The sequence below is a fragment of the Python bivittatus genome, unplaced genomic scaffold (assembly GCF_059951505.1).
Source record: "Python bivittatus isolate LINGU-HERP-01145 unplaced genomic scaffold, Pbiv_v1 ctg000900_np1212, whole genome shotgun sequence".
Lineage (NCBI taxonomy): Eukaryota > Metazoa > Chordata > Lepidosauria > Squamata > Pythonidae > Python > Python bivittatus.
In genome coordinates, this window is record NW_028277114.1 from 1 (window position 1) to 19,493 (window position 19,493).

The 19,493-nt window shown below is 41.1% G+C and overlaps 1 protein-coding gene across 1 annotated transcript; it reads right to left on the reverse strand.

Moving 5' to 3' along the window:
• Positions 1-641: 641 nt before the first annotated feature.
• LOC148213683 (acyl-CoA (8-3)-desaturase-like) lies at positions 642-18,420 on the reverse strand (the record flags this gene model as incomplete). The annotated part of the gene is made up of 6 exons (XM_088131082.1): positions 18,199-18,420; positions 7,986-8,096; positions 6,738-6,935; positions 4,299-4,400; positions 1,742-1,870; positions 642-699 (listed from the first exon to the last, which is right to left on the reverse strand). Coding segments are annotated over exons 1-6 (820 nt in total), but the record flags the coding sequence as incomplete, so codon positions are not given.
• Positions 18,421-19,493: the final 1,073 nt, after the last annotated feature.

The following is a 19,493-nucleotide window of genomic DNA, read 5'->3' on the forward strand; positions in this document are numbered from 1 at the left end:
GCCAATACTGGAAAAAAATGAAAGCAAGAACACAAATATGTAGAGAATCACTCAAAATTACAGAGTATTTCTGGGAGAGGTCTCCTTCCTCTCCCATTTCCTGTTGGCTAATTAATTATTGCTACAGAATCCTCTCTTCTCTACTGACCATCCACTCAAAAATCCCTAACGTGCCATGTTTCATATATGCTGGATTAGACCTCCAGCTTTCAAATGGGAGTTATGGTCACACATCTGGAGTAACCCAGCTAGGGAAAACTGAATATATTTTCTATCAAAGCAGTTTCGCCTTTGATCCCAGATATTCTCCTAAGCCATCTTTTGGCTTAGCTTTGATTGATTGATTGATTGATTGGTTGATTGAGCAAATTTATATAGCTATCCATCTCACAAAGCATGATTCTGGGCAATTTACAAGCATAGCTTTAAACCATATAACCATTCAAGAAATATCAAACAAAAAGAAAAAGAAAAAACAGGAGAACAGGAAAAGCCCCAAGCTAGCAGGAGAACAACAATCACTTAACCTCACACCACCACCTTGCAGGCTCACCATGAGATCTGCAAGGTTGATGGAAGAATTGATGTTGGTGTTTTACAGTTGAATTAACTGTCTGGCGCAAAACGGCAGAGGTACTCACAGGCAAAATATTTGTGCTGGTGCTGGTAAGGCATGTATTTCTTTTTCTTCTTGCCAAGCTGCAACAGAAGCAGCAGTTTAGTGCAGGGCCAAATAAACCACTCTTCAGGATAGACCTAATAACCTCTCTTCTTCACAGTTCAGCTCAAGAACTGTAAAAAACTATGGTTTTGCTCATTAAGGGCAGGATTTTTCAGTGATCACTTTACATATAAAGTGACCTGATCCATCCCATCTGGACAAAAGTGGAAATAGGACAAGCAACTGTATTATTCCTGGAGGGTGAAGAGTGCTTATTTGCAGTGTTTTTGGCATCGTGGAAGTCACTGCTGTGAGATGGGCGGCTCAATAAATCATATAAATGAATACATTCCTAAATAATTTGTTTTCTGTGACCTTAAATATGAAGTGACCTAACTGATCCCATGTGGAGAAAAGTGGATACTGGGCATAGGCAACTTTACTATGTCTAGAAGATGAAGAGTGCAGTAATATTTGCAGTAATGTTTTTGTCTTGCTGGAAGCTCGTAGGAGTTGCTAATGACATCATCATACTACACAAATCAGACTAGCCAAGTTTTTTCAAGTTTTTTTGTATTTAGCAGAGTAGTTTCAGACCGGGCAGGTTTAGGAAGAATTTTTTCACTGGTCTCCTAGTGAAAATCTGTAGCAAATGTCAGAGCACCTGTATTGCCCTGTGCTGCTGAACCTCAGTGGTGGAAACTGGGGGTTGGGGAACCAAAAGAAAAGTACAAGGGGAACCAGGCTCGGCATGCAGCCCACAAGCCATTGGCTACCCGTCTCTGATTGGAAGATGCCCAGGAATTTATAATCCTTTGAATATTATTGAGCAATTCTGAGATCAAAATGCACATACAAGGCACATTTAAGGAGAAAACGTTGGAAATCTGGGACAAAATCAACATTACCGATTTCTTTAGACCATAGAGCAATGTTGAAACAGGGCTGTATGTGCTCATGACTGAACATGTAAAATTGAATGAAACTGGAGGTGAATTGCCAGATGCTCTCTAATTAAAGGTAGGCATTTCTATATCCTTTACATTCTTTTAGCCACTCCAAGACCTTCCCTTTACTCACCTCCACAGAGAGGGGCTTCCCTAAGCTGAAGAGAAGTGGGTGCATATTGAGATCAGGATCCTTCCGGAAACAGTTGGGTTTGGCATGATGCTGGTTATGCATATCAAGCCACCAGTTCATTACCCCGCCCTGCATAGAAAATGTTGAAATACATACATACTTATATACATACATAGATACATACATGCCAGTCTTCCTTTGTTCTTTGGAAGGGCAATTACCATGTAGTTATTCCTGATCTAGCTGGTTTCTCCTGCCTGCCCCCTTCCCCCCCATCACTAACACCATAGAAAAGGATAGAAATACAAAAGTAACTGAGCAAATGGGGAAACCTTAGAGCCATCCTTTCGGTTTTCAAGGGCATTAGGCTCATGGGACAAAGGTCACAGTTATTCAACATCTTCAGTTAATGATTCCAGTGTGAAACTGTTACGTTAGAAATATTGAGGAAGGTGGTCCCTAAAAAGGCCTGATTCTTTTCTCATTACAGATGATGAATTTACATTGGAAGCTAACAAAATTATGTCACTCCGCAGTGTTGCTGCTAATTCCTGTAGCTAACTCAAGCAGCTCATTCCTGTAGTTATACTGTTTAATCTGAGTTTTTCATAGAAATAGCATATACTATACTTCTTACACCTCCTGATCTTTTGGGCCTACTGTCTGGAAAGGTAATTTTATCTCTGGGGAAAATTAGTGTCTGTGTGTGTGTGTGTATATATATATATACACATACATATTCTCTCTGTGTGTGTATGTGTGTATCTAAAGGAGAGTAAATTAGCACAGTTGCAAAGATACATTAGATTAAGTAACTGAAGCTAGTGCTGAAAGACTACTATATAAATTTTAAATTGTGCTGTATTTATCATCCTCATTATTCAAATCTCAGAAATCATCCTTCTGTCTCCAAATCATCTCCAAAATGTAAAAGTTAAGCTTTTATATACGTATTACATTTATAGCTTATCTTTCTTTCCGGGAACACAATGCAGACATTGCCAGATGTAGAAAATCACCACCACCACCACCACAACCAATGGCATGACAAAGTAGCAGCAAGGAGCATAGGTGGGTGTGAAACGTTACAAATACACCAGACAGTTGAAGAAGAAAAAAGGGGCACTGGAAGAATATCTGAAGCACAGTGAAGAAGATACACTGAAGCTAGTACAGCATTAAGGCTTACTGAATACCGAAGAAACCAAACTGGCCTATAAGAAAGACCAAATGAAGAATAGAAAAGAGACATGGCAAGGCAAAGCATTACATGGCCAGTACACAAAAAAACGAGCAGGCAAAGCAGATAACAAGAAGGCCTGGTATGGCTAAGAGCAGGAAAGCTGAAGAAAGAGACAGAGGGGCTAATTCTGGCTGCGTAAGACCAAGCCTTAAGAACAAATGCATGCAAAGCCAGAATTGAGAAGACAGCAACAGACAGCAAATGCCGCCTCTGCAAAAAAGCTGAAGAACAGTGGACCACCTAGTTAGCTGCTGCAAGAAGATCGCACAGACTGACTACAAACAACGGCATGACAAGGTAGCAACAATGGTGCATTGGAATATCTGCAGGAAATACCATTTGCCTGCAAGCAAGAACTGTTGGAATCACAAAACAGAGTAATAGAAAATGAAGAAGCTAAAGTGCTCTGGGACTTTAGAATTCAAACGGACAAGCACCTGCCACACAACACCCAAATGGTTGATAAGAGAGACAAAAAAGTCTGGATTATGGACATTGCAGTCAATACCTGGAGACAGCAAAAGAGAAGAGAAAGAACTGGAGAAAATCACAAAATACAAAGACCTGCAAATAGAAGTAGAATGACTGTGGCCATAGAAAGCAAAGATAATACCAATAGTAACAGGCCCCTTGGGTGCACTCCCAAAACATCTGGAGCACCACTTGAACACCATCGCCATTGACTGTGTGACCAACAGCAATAATTTAAACTTATATGCTGCCTGACTCCCAACAACTCGGGACGACTCCCAGACGCTGAAAGTTGATGGCCAGAAATGGTCGACGCTTCAGCGGTTCGAGTCCAGCCTTCGCGTTAACAGGGTGAGCTCCTGTTTCCTCCCCAGTTCCTGTCAACCCAACAGTTTGAAAACTCACATGAGTAGATAAATGGGTACTCTCACTCCGGTGGGAGGAAAAATGCTGGAGGCGCCTTGCAAAAGGAGTCAGGAGCAGTTGCCGGTAGCAAGGAAGCCGCGCTCGCCCGAAAAAAGGCGCGAAGCAACGGAAACCCCGCCTCCTGCTCTTGCCAGCTGGGCTCTGCTCTAGGAAGGAGGCTCTGGCAAACCACTTCCGAAACACCTTGCCTTGAAAACTGCAAAGGACTCGACCAAAGCAGTCACTGCAGGGTCGGTAACGACTGAGCGCAGATTAAAAAAAAAAAAAAGTTGATTTGAGAAAACCCAGTCTCACTTTTAGATTCTTATCTTTAATTTTTTATTTATTTATTTATTTATTTATTTATTTATTTATTTATTTATTTTATTTATGATTAAATTTATATGCTGCCCATCTCCCCCAGAGAGTGACTCTTACCTTTAGGATTCCCATCACAAAAGTGTGAGCCAGTTTGTTCCATTTTGGCTTCTGAAAGACTGAAATATGCCCAAGATCATGCTGAAGGAAACCATATTGGATCTGGAAGGTAAGAAGCAACACCAAGTGGATATGATCTTCTTCTTTGGAACATTAGCAAAGAAAGTTAAACAGAAATGTAGGCATCTTCATCCTAAACATTACTGGTTCCCAAAAGGCTAGGAAAGAACACTGTTATAACTCCCAATAAGGACACGTCTTGCAGAAACATGGATAATTTAAAAACTTGTCTGTTGAATGCTTTGCATTACACTTCAAAGACAACTACTCAATTAAATGAAAATTTTAAAAATAATGGGAGCAGGTTGGGAGCAACATTCACGTGAATTCCCACAGGGCTGCTGTAAAGCTTTCAGGCCACCAGCCATAGGAACAAGCTGAGTTCCTCAAATTTTTTGCAGGAACATGATCATTTCCAAGAGAGTAAGGCCTGCATTTATGATAAATGTTGGGATAACTGGCCCCACTACATTATTGTTAGCCTTTAAAAGCTACAGCAGTGAGGCAGGACGAATTTATAGAAAAGGACCTCCCAATGCCGCATCGTAATGTTTAAGTATGGTGTACATATACATATATGGTGTACATACACAGGAGGGAATTCTACTTGCCAGCCCTCCCCATGGTGGCTCAAGCAGATTTCTGCCCACAAACTCTGCTAACATTGAGATTCCCCCTCTTTGTTTCAAATGAGTGGGCAATGGGAACTGCAGTTGATTCTGGTCTCCATGGTCAGAGATGGAAAGAGTAGGAGTTGGGTAGACTGAGGAACAATTGGATTCTGACTGAGGCTCAGGGTCCATTGTGGAAGGATGAGAGGATGAGAGAAAGAATATGAGCAGAAAAGTGTGTGGAAAGAAGACGGAGGTGGAGGAGGAGAAGGAAGGAGGAAAGATAAGTCAGGTGAAGGAGAACATTAGAGGCAAGAAGTGGACTGGTGGATGGAGAAACTGTGAGAGCATCTGGGGAGAGAGTCATACACCTGGAGAAGATTCAGATTTTGTATACGAGGATGGAGAAAAAGTCAACAGAGATGTAAGAAAGTTAGACAAGTGGGATAAGTGAATCACTGGAAACTGGCAACTTCCCGCATTGCTACTGTGGTTGGGAGAGAAAAGTTAGTGTTGGAGGTGAAGGAATGAAGGCCGTCCCTACCATTAATGAAGAGGCAGACTGGACTTGGCAGTGAGCCCATTTGCATCTGGTGCATCATTGGTGACCTTTTTGGAGAGGGAGGTCCAGCAACAGCAACCTCTACATTGGATGACTGCCACGCACTCTACCTGAGGCTGCCCTTCAACCATCCACAAAGTGCATCTCACCTCCCTGCAAGCTGACGGTGTAAGATGGCTTCCTCTGGCTTCCAGGTTTTCTGAGGACAATTCAAGATGCCGGTTTTAGCCTAAAAACCCTTACAGGATATGGGCACAGGGATTCATTCCAATTAAGTCTGTCTGGCTTGTACATTCTCTTGGGGGGGGGGGACACCCTTAGGCTAGCTTAATTTTGTCCTTTTTAATGAACGCTATGATGTGGTTTTATATTTTTACTATTTTAGGACTTAGATTTGTGGGCCCCGAGAGACATACAGTTGTGACAGTATAGTGGTAGTGGAAAATAAAAACATGGGTAAAATCTTGTGAGGGAGAGGAGGAGGAGGAGGAAGAGGAGGAGGAGACAAGGACCTGAGGGTAGGATCCCTTATATACTCAATCTTTGTTCCAAGTGCTGACACAGAATATCAATTCATCTAAAAGAGGTTTTCATTGCTACAAGGGACTGTTTCTAAAGGAACTGTCAATTTGTGTGCAAAGTCTTCCTCAGGCATTTTTCTCAAGGGTTCTGTGTATGCAGGCCCACATCTGTCCCTCAACGCATCAAACACTAGAAGCTTTGGCCTGTAAATATAATCTAATTCTCTGGAAATGTTCTGTTCTTTTAAAATCAGAATTGAGAGAAGTCTTGCTCCCAAACGCCCAAATGAGTTCTCCAAACTTGGGACTCTCCATCTCCTTATATTTGACTAATATTCATGTATGCCTTTCTCTTTCTCTCTCTCTTTCTCCTCCCCCCCCCCCCCCTTTCTGGGTATAAAAGACTTTCCATCCTAAAGAATGGGCAGAATATAGCAGGCCTCTGCTCGTCTGAATGTAACATTTCATTTCTAACTGAGCTAGAAGAACGAGCAAACCAGCCAGGTCTGATTTGGGATCAAATAATTTCCCGTGTTCATATGTACAAAAAGGTTGAAATTGCATTACCAACACACTGATTGCTTACCAAGAATATCTTAAGAAGTATTGACTTAACTATTAGTTTTGGAATACTTAAGAATAATTTCACATCCTGTTGTACTCAATAGTGATAATAGTACATTACCTGTGCAATGGTGAAAAATGCTGCGCCAATAAGGAAAGGCACCCAAGATTTTCCAAAGTACCAGATAGTGAGCCAGGATGTAACGTCTAGCAGGAAAGCATGCAGGAACATGAAGGTAAAAAAGGCAAAACTGGACTTCAAGAGTCCCATCTTCTTCACTTTCGAGCGTAGTTCATGAAAATCCTGTACCAGCCTTTCCTGTGAGGAACGGTGACAAGTTAAGAGAGCGCCCAGCAACTGGTTAGCAGACCTTGTTCAATCAGTACTGCATTTTCACCTTTCCATGAGATCACAAGGGCAGTGACAATGAGGCTTCCTGCATCATCATGAAGAGACAACACGCCAAGGGAAGTTTCCAGCTTATATTTATACTGTGTAATAAACATCTATTCTTATACCAAACCAGTCATTCTTGAAGGCTATACATCCTCAGACTATGCTTTGACTTGTGAAAGTGTAACAAGATCGATTCTACTTTATTCTTAAGCAAGCATGCAGAACTATATTTAACACACAAACATATACATATGCTTCTAAAATTATTTTTAGATTGAAATTTCCTTGTGGTTTCAGCTTGATTAGGCAAGTAAAATATAAATTAAGTAAACAATTAAAAGAAATAATAGGTCTTGCATGTCTAAAACAATGGAGGTTGTGGCTCTACGAAAGAATCCTGCAGCTCAGGTCATCATTGCCCTGATGTGCTTTGACTTTGATTTGCACGAACGGGCACATTTTCAGATCTATCTAGATACATCCATTCTTATCAGCTGCAAAACTAAAGGCTAACAGATCATACAGGGCTAATATTTATTTGTTTCCCCTCCAAAAACCCCAGCACATGCTCATCCTATGAGTTGGTGTTCAGTCCCAGAACTGGAGTTTGCACACATTTTAAGCACATTTTCTTTGATATGCAAATATAAACTTTTGGGAGAGTTTTCTTCATTTCAGTTGTTTAACTGAGGAGAAGCCAAAAGGCTTGTTGGTGCTTGTTGCCCTGGAAGGCAGAAATTAGTACTGCAAACAGTAGCATTAGATACAAGTCACTACGGGAACTATCAGTGCAACTACATGTGGATTCCTAGCCATGTTCTGTCTACTCCATGCTCTATCTGTAATAGAGGATTTTGTCTACATGTGAATGGATTCGGTTCTCTCTTCATCTCTCTCTCTCTCTCTCAGACACAGACACAGATACATGTGTACCCATCCTGTGTTCTAAAGGTAGAGCTGGGAAATACTCACGTTTTTGGTAGGCTCACAGCTAGGTTGATCCGGTGCCAGCTCTCCAATTAACAGTGGGTTCAAATATTTCTTTACCAGCCCCTTATCCTTGTGGAAAGCTTCAAAAGCATCCTGAGAAATTCAGAAACAAAAGGAGGTGTAAAAAGGAGAAGACTACAGGGCTGATGTGGTAGTTATGGCCATTTATTTATCTGTCTATTTATTTACAACATTTGAATAGCTGCCCGTCTTAAAACAACTCTGGGCTGGGTGGCTTGGTGCGCTTCTGTGAAAAGATGAAACCCCCTGAGGGCCTCTCCACAGACACTGAGGCTCTGGAGGAACCCAGCTCCATGACAATTATTTTCGTTCATCTGAAGGAGGAGCAAGGCAGGAGACTTCCTCCCCTGCCGTGCTGGGGCCTTGGGGTGGTCTGGTTCTCTACTGGCTTTGTCTGGGTTCACCCGCCTCTGAGAATGGTCACCGCAAAGATCTTGCTCAGCATCTGCTACAGTCTAGCAATATTAGAGCAGGGGGTAGGGCACCTTATGGGCAAACCTAATCTTAACCCTTCTGATTATGAAAAAACCCTGCCCAGCTGTTTCATAAGTTGGGCTCATCAAACCCTTTCCTTATCTACTTTCCATCCGCTGGGCCCCCCTGAGCCATTTGCCTCTCCCCTGCTTCATACAGAGCCTCTCCCCTGCAGTGCACAACCATGGTTACAGCTATTGTGAAAAACCACCTGGGTGTAAAGGGCTGCCCTGCTATCCTTCAGGCATCACAGCTAGAAAGGATTGGTCTTATTCCAGGAGTTGAGAAATAAGCACAAAATCTCCAGTTCCAACATAACAGGAGAAAAGATGGTTTCTCCAAATGAGAGCCAGGGAGATGGGGAGACAGAACGGGGTACGTCAAGGGAGTGCAGCCTAAAAGTAGACCCACTCTGGTTTGGTATTCTATATGAAACTGCCGGATGAAGAGGCTCCTACAGGAACTGCTTTCTAGGGCTGCGATTACTGTTCTTTTCTAGGGGATCCAGGATCAAGGAAACCCTTAAGGGTTATTTCTTTCCCTTAAAAAGAAGAACAGAGGCATGTCTAGCATTTGTGTCTGAGAAACAAAGCTTGGCAATGCAGCTGCCTCTGGAGCTCTCAGGCCTGAAGGCTGGAAGGAAAGAACAAAGGAGTTCAAGGCTGACTGTGAGAAAGAAGGAAGAGGAGGAAAAAAGAAAAAGGAATGAAACTACATGGCTGTCTGTCAGGAGCAAAAATGGAGAAAGTGGGAGTATGAAAGCAAGAAGAAAACATGATAAAGGAAAATGACTTTTTTCCCCTCCTTTCCTATGGAGGAACTATGGCAGACTTATGCTCTTTCTTCTGAAAGAAACTGCATTTTCCCCCTCTGCTCCAAAAAGGAGGAGGAGGAGGAGGAGGAGGAGGAGGAGGAGGAGGAGGAGGAGGAGGAGGAGGAGGAGATTTAGAACATGCAGAAGCAGGGCTAACCTGGCTGAGAAGAGAATCGGAGGCTGCAGGTGGAGAAGGAATCACACAACCAAAAGCACCATGAGGCGAAGTGAACTAGTTATGCCAGCAGAGCCAACCAAGAACCCGGAAAGAGTGGAGGTCAAGGGGAGGTGAAATAATTCCCCCTCCTGCTGGTCAGTGACCAGTACATAAAATGAAATAAAAATAAAATAATACAATAAGCAGCCATAAATATATAACCCTAATTCTAAATCATAGATATGTGTGTGGGTGTGCGTTTGAGTCAACAGTCTCTGCAGTTTTCTCTGCAAGGTTTTTGGAAGTGGCTTGCCATTGCCTCCTTCCTAGTGCTGAGATAGAGTGACTGGCCCAAGGCCACCAAGTTGGCTTTGCGCCTAAGATGGGACTAGAACTCACAGCTTCCAGGTTTCTAACATGATGCCTTAACCACTACGCCAAACACGCTGTCAAGTCATATATATTTATGGGTATGTAAATACATTTAATGACATCCTCATATTTCAATTGACTTAAGTATTCAGTTGAAAACCTATATGCTGGTAAACTAATTGTCAGTTGCCTTTATATTTAACCAACAACAACATTGTGGACATAATTATATTCCTTATATCATTTTAAGTATATGTTTGGCCTGAAATAGCTTAATCAAATTTCCTTCCTGATATCTGTTAAAAAAAAAAAAAAGCTGTGGTGCTTCTCTGTACCTTCAAGGTGGAATAAGTAATTTGAGCTTTTAATTTCCTATTGCTTTGAAAAATAATCACTAGATACTAGAAACTAATCACTAGATACTAGAAACTAATCACTAGATACTAGAAACTAATCACTAGATACTTATACTGGTTAATGTGTTTGATGGTATGATTGTTAACTGACCATTTGTCCCTTTGCATGCTACTAGAAAACACTATTTTTGTTTGTTTTTTTCACAATTAACAGTTGTTAAAAGCGTGGCAAGGTTTTCAGAAGTCACCTCATACCAATTTTTGTCTGTGAAAATATTACTTTTATCATCTGCATACACAAGAATTGGAATTCTTCTGTTAATTTTGAGGCATGAATGTCCATAGAGTAAAGTGTTTTTACTAGTGAATTTATATAAATTTTAAAAAGCAGAGAGGCTAAACTTGCTTCACATCTCTGAAAGCCTTAATATAGTTGGAAAGGTTCCCCTGGTGATTACATCTTACTCTTAAATCCATCTTCTTACATAATGTATATATATAAAAATTGGAGGCATCTATTAAGCATCAAGGAAATGCTTAAAATTGAATGGGCGATGATCAATCTGGCTTCTTCTTAAAGAGGGTGTTCGGGATGTCGAATGACAAAATAAGTTTAATCTAGACACTGACGATGCTCTGGGGACTGAATTCAGCTCTGGAGACTTAATCTTGGTCAGCAAGATTCTTGATCACTAAGGACTGAAGCAGTCCAACTTGGACTATTACAGATCCTTCATTCAGGTTTGTCCAAATGATCTTTCCCTGGCTTTGCTGGAAGGTTGATCTATTAGGTCTCCCTATGAAGAGTGTGCCTGCCCTTGTGAGTCAAGGGTGCTGGAATGGTTTGTGAGGAAAATGAGGAAAATATATCTTTGGGTGAATCTTTGGGTAAAAGAAGCAAGTTTTTAGAGGCCTCAGATGAATGGGATTACCTTAATAAAATTGAAACATAAAGGAATGTGCAGCACCCTTGAAGCTGACATGAACTAGGCTAATGGTAAACCCCTTATCACAAACATCCCCATGGCAACGTAAGGGAGGATGCCTTCTTCCTGGCAGGTGGCACCTTAAACAATTTGTTTCTTCCCCTCTGACACTATTGCTTTCCTTACAGATAGTAGTTGTTCCGTCCTTGTAGATAGCAGCCAAGAACAGGGACAGAAAGGAACTTGAGAAGTATTGCTCATTTAGGTATGCCAGCATCTTTATATAAATATGTATACCTATGTGTTCTTTTCCCTTCCCCTTCTTGTAGAACTGTATAAATATCAGGGCATCCATTTTGCCTACAGGGGAGAGTCTCCCACTAACCTTTGGTGGGGTCCCCCTCCAGTACGTACTGTCTAATAAACCTGCAGTGAAGCCTTGATTATTTTGCCTTTGAGTCCTGCGTTTTGATTCCACAGGTTGTACCTGTTCTACCAATGCCATCAATAACCTGGAACTCCAACAACATCAGGATTTCACCAAGACAAGACAACAAACCTGCACTACAGAACTCATATTCTTGAAGAAAGAAAGAAAGAAAGAAAGAAAGAAAGAAAGAAAGAAAGAAAGAAAGAAAGAAAGAAAGAAAACAAATTATCCAAGCTCTACAAAGATCCGCTTACAGAGTGGGAGGAGTCCAGAGACTCTCCACAATATTGTGAACTTATCCAATCATTCAGCCAAACAGTGCAGTGCATTTTTTTATCAGGTTCATCCTTTTGTCCCACTAAACCTACACAAATGATACAATTCTGTCAGGATCTTGAGATATTTTTTCACTGCTTGAGACTTAAGGAATACTTTCAAGACAAGAAACAGGATACAGACATACAGCCATCATCAATCCAACAAATGCTGGTAGAACACACAACTACAGATCTCAACAAACCCTAAATGCTTTAAACCAGTGATTCTCAACCTTTTTGAAGCTGCCGCCCCCCTAAGGAGCGGAAAATTTTTCAACGCCACCCTTTGTGAAAATCCTGTAATTTAGGGTATGGGGAGGGAGGGGGGGAGTTATTGAATTATAAAAAGCAAAAATTTTAAATAATTTTTAAACACCAAATTTGTTCGATTTAACTCGATACTTTTCCCCTGGAAGGTAATTGCATTCCTTTTATTAAAATTAAAATGACTAATGCAAAAAAAATGCTTAAATGCTCTTTTATGTAAATACGTTTATTTCAAAATGCTGTAAATACGTTTATTTATTTTTTTGATGCTCGTTTTTTAATTTTTTTAATTTTTAATTTTATTTTTTTAATTTTTTTTGCAAATGCTTTTTTAATGTTTAAAATTTTTTTATTCTTAATTAGATAATTAAAAAAAACAGCAAAAAATGCGCTAAAAGAGTAATATCAATGAAACATGCTTGATTATGTCAGTGGGATGGTTGTGCTTGATGGTTCAGAGCCAGTTTCTGAACGTTCGGTTCAATATTGCTAGAGAGATGAAGGCGCAAGTCCCCTCTTTCCACGATTTGGAGTCGACTTCTCTTTTTTGTAATTAGATCAGTCACAGCACTGAATCCTCGCTCGACAAGGTAGGAGGAAGGGAAGGCAATTAAACATTTTTTGATGATAGTCCACAGTCCTGGGTAGAGGCAATTGATGTTACTTTGAAGCCAAAATTCTGTGAGACGATCACCATTCTGGAAGCTGGCTTTCAAAGTTTCATTAGTTGAAAGTTCGGCCAATTCCTCCTGAATCTGAACCTCTGCTGTCTCAATATTCATAAAAGGGTTCATGACCCATTGAGGGACTTCCAGGGACAAAATATCCTCAAAACGCTCAGAAAAGTCCTTGTGCAAAGACTCAAGGTGTTGACAGTAAACTTGTGTTTCATCGAAGGGGATTTCACTGCTCTTATGCAGATCCGACAAGATTGGAAACTGGCTGAACTCGTTGCGACCAAAATTCTGCTTCCACAAAGTGAGTTTTTTAGGAAGGCAGAAATAACAGATTTTGTTGTGATCAAATTGAGCTCTTTGCCTTGAAGCTGCAAATTAATTCCATTGAATTTTGCGAATAAATCGGCCATGTAAGCAACATCAATCTTAAATTGTAGCAATCTGTCTCTCAGAGCTACATCTTTCTCTTCAAGGAACTCAAGTACAGAGTCGAAAAGATTCCAGAACCTACTGAGGCAGGCGCCTTTGGAAAGCCAGCGAACTTCGGTGTGTAGAAGCAAGCGATTGAATTCTTCATCGTTGTCCTTACACAGCTGCCTGAATGATCGATCGTTGAAAGCATTACTGCGAATTTTGTTCACAGCAGAGATGACATACTGTAATGACTGATACAAACGGTCGCTGAGGTTTTTTGCAACTAAATGCTGTCTATGAATCACACAGTGAACAGCTAAAATACCTGGTACCTCTTTCTTCAAAAGGGCGATGAACCCACAATGACAACCCACCATTGCAGGAGCTCCATCGGTAGCAACAGACATAATGTTCGCAAGAGGAATATTTTTCTCTTTAAAATAATCTTTGACAGTATTAAAAATAGATTCACCTTTAGTATCTGCAATCAAGCTTCTTGCAAAAAGCATCTCTTGAATAATTTTTCTTTCCTTCACAAACCGGATGTACGCTAACAGTAAAGCCTCATTAGTACTTGGCAAGGTTGATTCATCAACCTGAAGAGAAAATTTGGTGGGTATCAAAAGTTTGCATAAGGAAGCTTCAACATCTTCAGCCATCTCATCAATTCATCGTCGCACTGTATCATTGCTTAATGGGACATTTTTTTATAACATTGGATGCGGCTAGATGGTGTAAAACCGTTTCTAAAACTTCCTTGACAGCCGGCAGTATCAACTCTTCGCCGATGGTATGAGCTTTCCCCGATTCAGCAATGAATTTTGATATATTATAAGAGGCTATCGAACCATCGTCACATTTTTTTGATGAGGATGCTAGTAAGCCTGAGACAGACGGTGCCTTCAGAAACTTGTCCCTGATATTCGTGAAAAACGACAAATCTTTATTTTGTTTGTCAGGATGAATTTTTTGCAGATGCTCCTGCAAACGAGACGGTTTCATTGCCTCATTAGATAACACTTTGTTACAAAGTAAACACATGGGTAGTTGCGAGTTCGAGGGCGAAGGAACAAATCCGAACTTCAAGTACGTGGAACTGTATTGACGACACTTCTTTTTATTAACCGACATCGTTGGCGGCCGCAAAATATGATGAGGGAAAGATAACTATTTCTCAAAATTAATAATTCACGACCACGATAAAGAACTAATAAGCGCACTTACCTAGCCGACTGGCCAAATAAACAATGAAAGTAAATCGAAACTGAGGGGAAAAAACAGAAATGAAGTGAACGAAAAGCAACTCAAGAAACACAGGTCAAATCAAACATTCATATTGAAAGGACGCTCAACGCACGCGCTGAGATTAATCGCACGGGAAAACAGCTGACGCATGCGCTGTGCTGGTTGGGATTGGAGAAGAATCGTAGTGTCGAGTTCTTCAAGGTCATCCTACCTAGAATACAAATTCGTCTCACCATTCTTAGAAGTGCATGAGGGCAGCCGTCGCGTAAGTTCGTTTTATCGCTGGTACAAATGGTGTAAACCGGATAATCAATTTAATAATTTTTGGGAGGAGTTTTAAAATTAAGTTCGAATGCCAAAACATGCTCATTGCCCCTCTACCACCCAAAACATGCCCACCACCCCCCTATCACCCAAAACAAGTTCACCGCCCCTCAGCATCCTCCCACCGCCCCCCAGGGGACGGTACCGCCCCTGTTGAGAACTAATGCTTTAAACAAACAAACCAGCACATTCACATAGACATCCCCAGATCAACACTGAGCTGGATTTCTACATTGAGTGCTTTCACCAATAAACCACAGTCATCAGTAAAAAAAATGCCCTGCGCACAGTACTCTCAGAAGGGAAGAACAAGATCCCATCTAAGGCCTTAAAAACAACAATGATTTTGTAATTAAACAAGCTAACAAAGGAGGGGCAGATGTCATTATGAATGAGGTTAATTATGTTCATGAAACTAAAAGGCAACTCTCCAAAATTGCATTATATCAACTTCTATCCTCAGATCCCACCCCAAGATATCAGAAAGAATTATGCAATCACATCAAAGAATTTCCTAAGGACATACAAGATGAATTAATATACAGTCACCACAGGAGCCCTGACCAAGAATCTGCTACCTTCTATCCCAAACACATAAAACAGACAATCCTGTCCTGTTGTTTCAAGCACTGGAAACATTACACCTGGATTTTTATGTTTCAGGGACCTTATGCTATCAGTGTTCCCACCTATATAAGAGACACCACATACTTCCTAAGAAATTTGAAATTCATTGGCAACTGGACTGACAACACCATTTTATCTACTATGGATGCTGAGGCACTATACACAACATCGTTCACAAACATGGACTTCAAACTATCAAGATAATAACTGATGACAACACAGCACAGCTTCCTACCATACAGGAAACCTGTAGATCATCAAGCATACCTACCTGCTTCCAGCTTCCATCCGGAATATACCATCAAATCCACGGTCTACCCCCAGGCCTTATGTTATCTGAATTTCTTTTGACCCACTAGACAGAGATGCTCAACTGATGGACTTAAACCAGGCATTCAGGAGGCTAAACTCCCCACCCAGTGAGAACAATAGAGTCAGACTGATTCCCAGAGAGGACCGATTGAAATACAGATCTACAAAAACAGAACCACAGAGGACCACCGGCTGTTATTTACAGCTCACAACACAAGCCGCTCAAGTGCAACAAATAAGCTACAGTCCATCCTGGACAAAGACACAGAGCTTTTTTAGATATTTGGTGGCAGGCCCATAGTTGCATACTGTACTTATTCAATGAATTCTGAAACAACTCCTCTTAAGCTACAAGAAACAACAGAACAATGATGCTAATGGGAACCAGATCCTACAACAGCCCCAGATGTCTACTTTGCTCCTACATTTACATCAGCAACACCCTCACCACCCACAGTAACATGATAAAGTTAGAGGTTCCTTCACATGTTCTTCTTCTGTTGTGATATAGACCATCATCTGCCAGCAATGCCCACCTGGATTCTATGTGAGACAAACAGAGCAGACTTCACACAAAAGAGTTAATGGATACAAGTTTGACATCGGAACTCAAAAGAAGGATAAGGCAACAGTAGAGCATTTCAGCCTTCCAGAACATTCCATTATAGATCTCAAAGCAGGAGTTGGAATCAAAGAACCTTCACCAGCAGAACAAAGTGTGAGACAGCTGAACCTACGTACATCAAGAGGTTTCAGGCTATCTCAGAAGGCCTTCACAAAGACAGTGGGGCTTTGACCCATTATAACTGTCTAACTTGTTTCCCAAGGAACCTTCATCTGCATAATTCCCCAGTTTCCCCTTTCCTTTCCCACTTTCCTTTCTTCCCTACTGCCACATTCCATGCACATAAATCCTGTATCAATTTAGCCACTCTGTGCATCTGATGAAGTGAGCTAGAGCTCAATTCTCCAGTTGTAGCATATAAACTCCTATTGCTTTGATGTGATTTCTTTAATTCACATTCATTCATTCATTCATTCATTCATTCATTCATTCATTCATTTATATTTCAAATTTAGACACTGCCCATCTCACAAGGAAATTGCATCATTCTGATGTTCTTATAGGCAATTAAATGTTGCTGACCTCCTTTGAAGAAGGTTTTCTTGTTCATAGAGTGATCGTGTATGGATTCTCCATTCAGTATAATTCTCCCTTTCATAAAACCACAAACATTATGATTAATGTCAAGGTAGAATGTCACGAGAATATCAATGGTGGTCTGCTGACAAGTATGGCACTAATACCTGGATGTCCCATAAGAGATGGTTTAATATAAAGAGACCCTTCTGTTAGGGGTTAATCTGAGGGCAGTTAGGATATTAGGTATTTCTCAGACATGTCTAGAGGTTTTAGTGTTGCATGTTTCCAGAAAGTGTGATCCTTTTCCACCTGCTGCAGATGCTTCCAAGATTGAAAGCCCTGATAGATATGCAAGAACACAGTAGATGTCTGTGAGCCTCAGCTACTGATGCTTGTGTGTGCATGTTATAACAGGTAAGTAAAAAAGTCCATCTCTGCCTTGGGAATTTTTTATTTAGTTTATATTTATTTATTTATATACTGAAGCAATAATAATGTATACATGTGTGTGTGTATAAAATAGTCATAATCAACTTCATTTAAACATTGAATCAAAATATTTATTCTAAATATATTCTGGGTCTATAAACCATTGTATTATGAAACATACAATAGAGGCTACAGATCCTAAACTTACTTGGAATTCAGACCCCACTCAATTTACTAAAAAGTGCTAAAAGCCCACAATACTTGATTGAGCACACACACCTTTGCTACCAATATTACTCACATATTTAGGCTGAGAAAGTTTGCCAGGCTGAATTTAGCTTAGGCGATATGCAAGCTGTGTCTATACTTTTGCACAAACACCTCAGAGCAGACCTTCAGATCTAAGCTGCATTTTGGCAAACGGGGAGCTGTTCACATTTCCTAGAAGTCAATCAGGTTTAAGCAACTGAACTGCAGCCAGACATTTACCCGAAACTGAAAAGGAGGCTGCAAATCACAGCAACCTGCTTCTCTGGCGATCAGCTGCCATGTCCCTGCCCCATCCCCTTCCCAATGCCACTTCTGAATTTTGGTCAGATTTTGTCACTCAGTCCTACAAAATTGCCAAGTGACACAACCACCACCTGGAGCTTCCCTACATTATGTCATACCACTGGGCTGTCCAACCCAAAATTACTACTCTGTAATGTCAGGAATTCCCTAGGCTTCAGGCAAGAGGGATTCTTTTCCCCTCATTCTGCTAGCTGAGAACCTTGGAGAATGGCCAGGGAAGACAGGACCTCAACCAGAAGGGTGTGCATGCAAAGCAAGTGCTTTGTGGCAGCCGTCAGGGCATTCTGAAGTCTCTTTCCCCCCAGCAAGGACTCACCGTGGCATCTTGTCCAGAATAGTGTCTGACGAGACGAGGCCCTCCTGGATGCCGCAAATAGAACTGGCTGATATCATAAACCTTTCGGTCGATGACCAGCCATCTCTCTTCCTTGAAGTTTCCATTGCCTGTGCGGAGCCCCACCTCCTCCCAGGTGAAAAGCGGGGTGACCCCTGCCTCAACTTCTGGCTTCCCTGCACTGGCTCCTGACTGAGGGGGCATTCTCACTGGGGACACTTAGTCCTACTAACTCCTGGGCTGTGCTGTTTCTCCTCTGAACAACTTTGCCTCTTCCTCTGGTTAGATGTTGCAGACAACTTTATATATCACTGTAGCAACCACCCACACCGCCCTTAACCTTCTGTTGATCCAGATATGCTCTTGCAAGGCTTCTTGCTCCTCCCCCTGCTTTATTCCCCCACAGTGTTGTAGGAGTCAACTCTTCTTACAGACAGTACAGACTTTTATTAGACCATAAAATTGGATAAGCAAGGATATTAATTTTAACTTTTATTAATAACAGAATAATAAACAACTATAAAAATATTTATTCTGTGTAAAAATATTTCTGTAAAAACCATGACAGCTCTCCATAGGAGTCTAGCAGGCATCATCACCAACAGTCACTTCTAGAGGGCTTTCTTTTGTAATTACCAAAAGCAGAAAAGCGGAGAATTAGGAAACCTACTCAGGGACAGAAATATTGCAAAGAATCAGCATTTCATAAGAGCTGCTTCCAAAGCTATATCTCCTTCCAGTCATGGGAATGTTCCTACCACTCACTTTTTCAAGTCACCTCTAATTTCGTTCCCGATGCCAATGCATTTTCAAAATGGGAGAGACACTTATGTCAGCCTGGTTGTGAATTAAACAAAAAAGATGTAAATCAAACAGAGGAGAGCAAGCAACTTTCTGCCGTCTTGAAGCTTTGTGTTATGAGTGTCTGTCCCAACCAGCATGGTCAATAGCCAGGGATTAAAAGAGCTTGTAAAGCTTCTTGATCCTCCCCTGCTTTATTCCCCCACAGTGTTTTAGGAGTCAACTCTTCTTACAGACAGTACAGACTTTTATTAGACCATAAAATTGGATAAGCAAGGATATTAATTTTAACTTATTAATAACAGAATAATAAACAACTATAAAAATATCTAGAAAACTGCTAAAATGCCATGAACTTGGGTGAAGGTTGAATTTTAGATCCTGACTCTCTCCCCACCTCAAGTCCTGTTCTGCTGCCTTATTGTGGTGGTGGGGTGGGGGACTGCAATGTTTCTGGAAGGAATAGGTGAAGAATC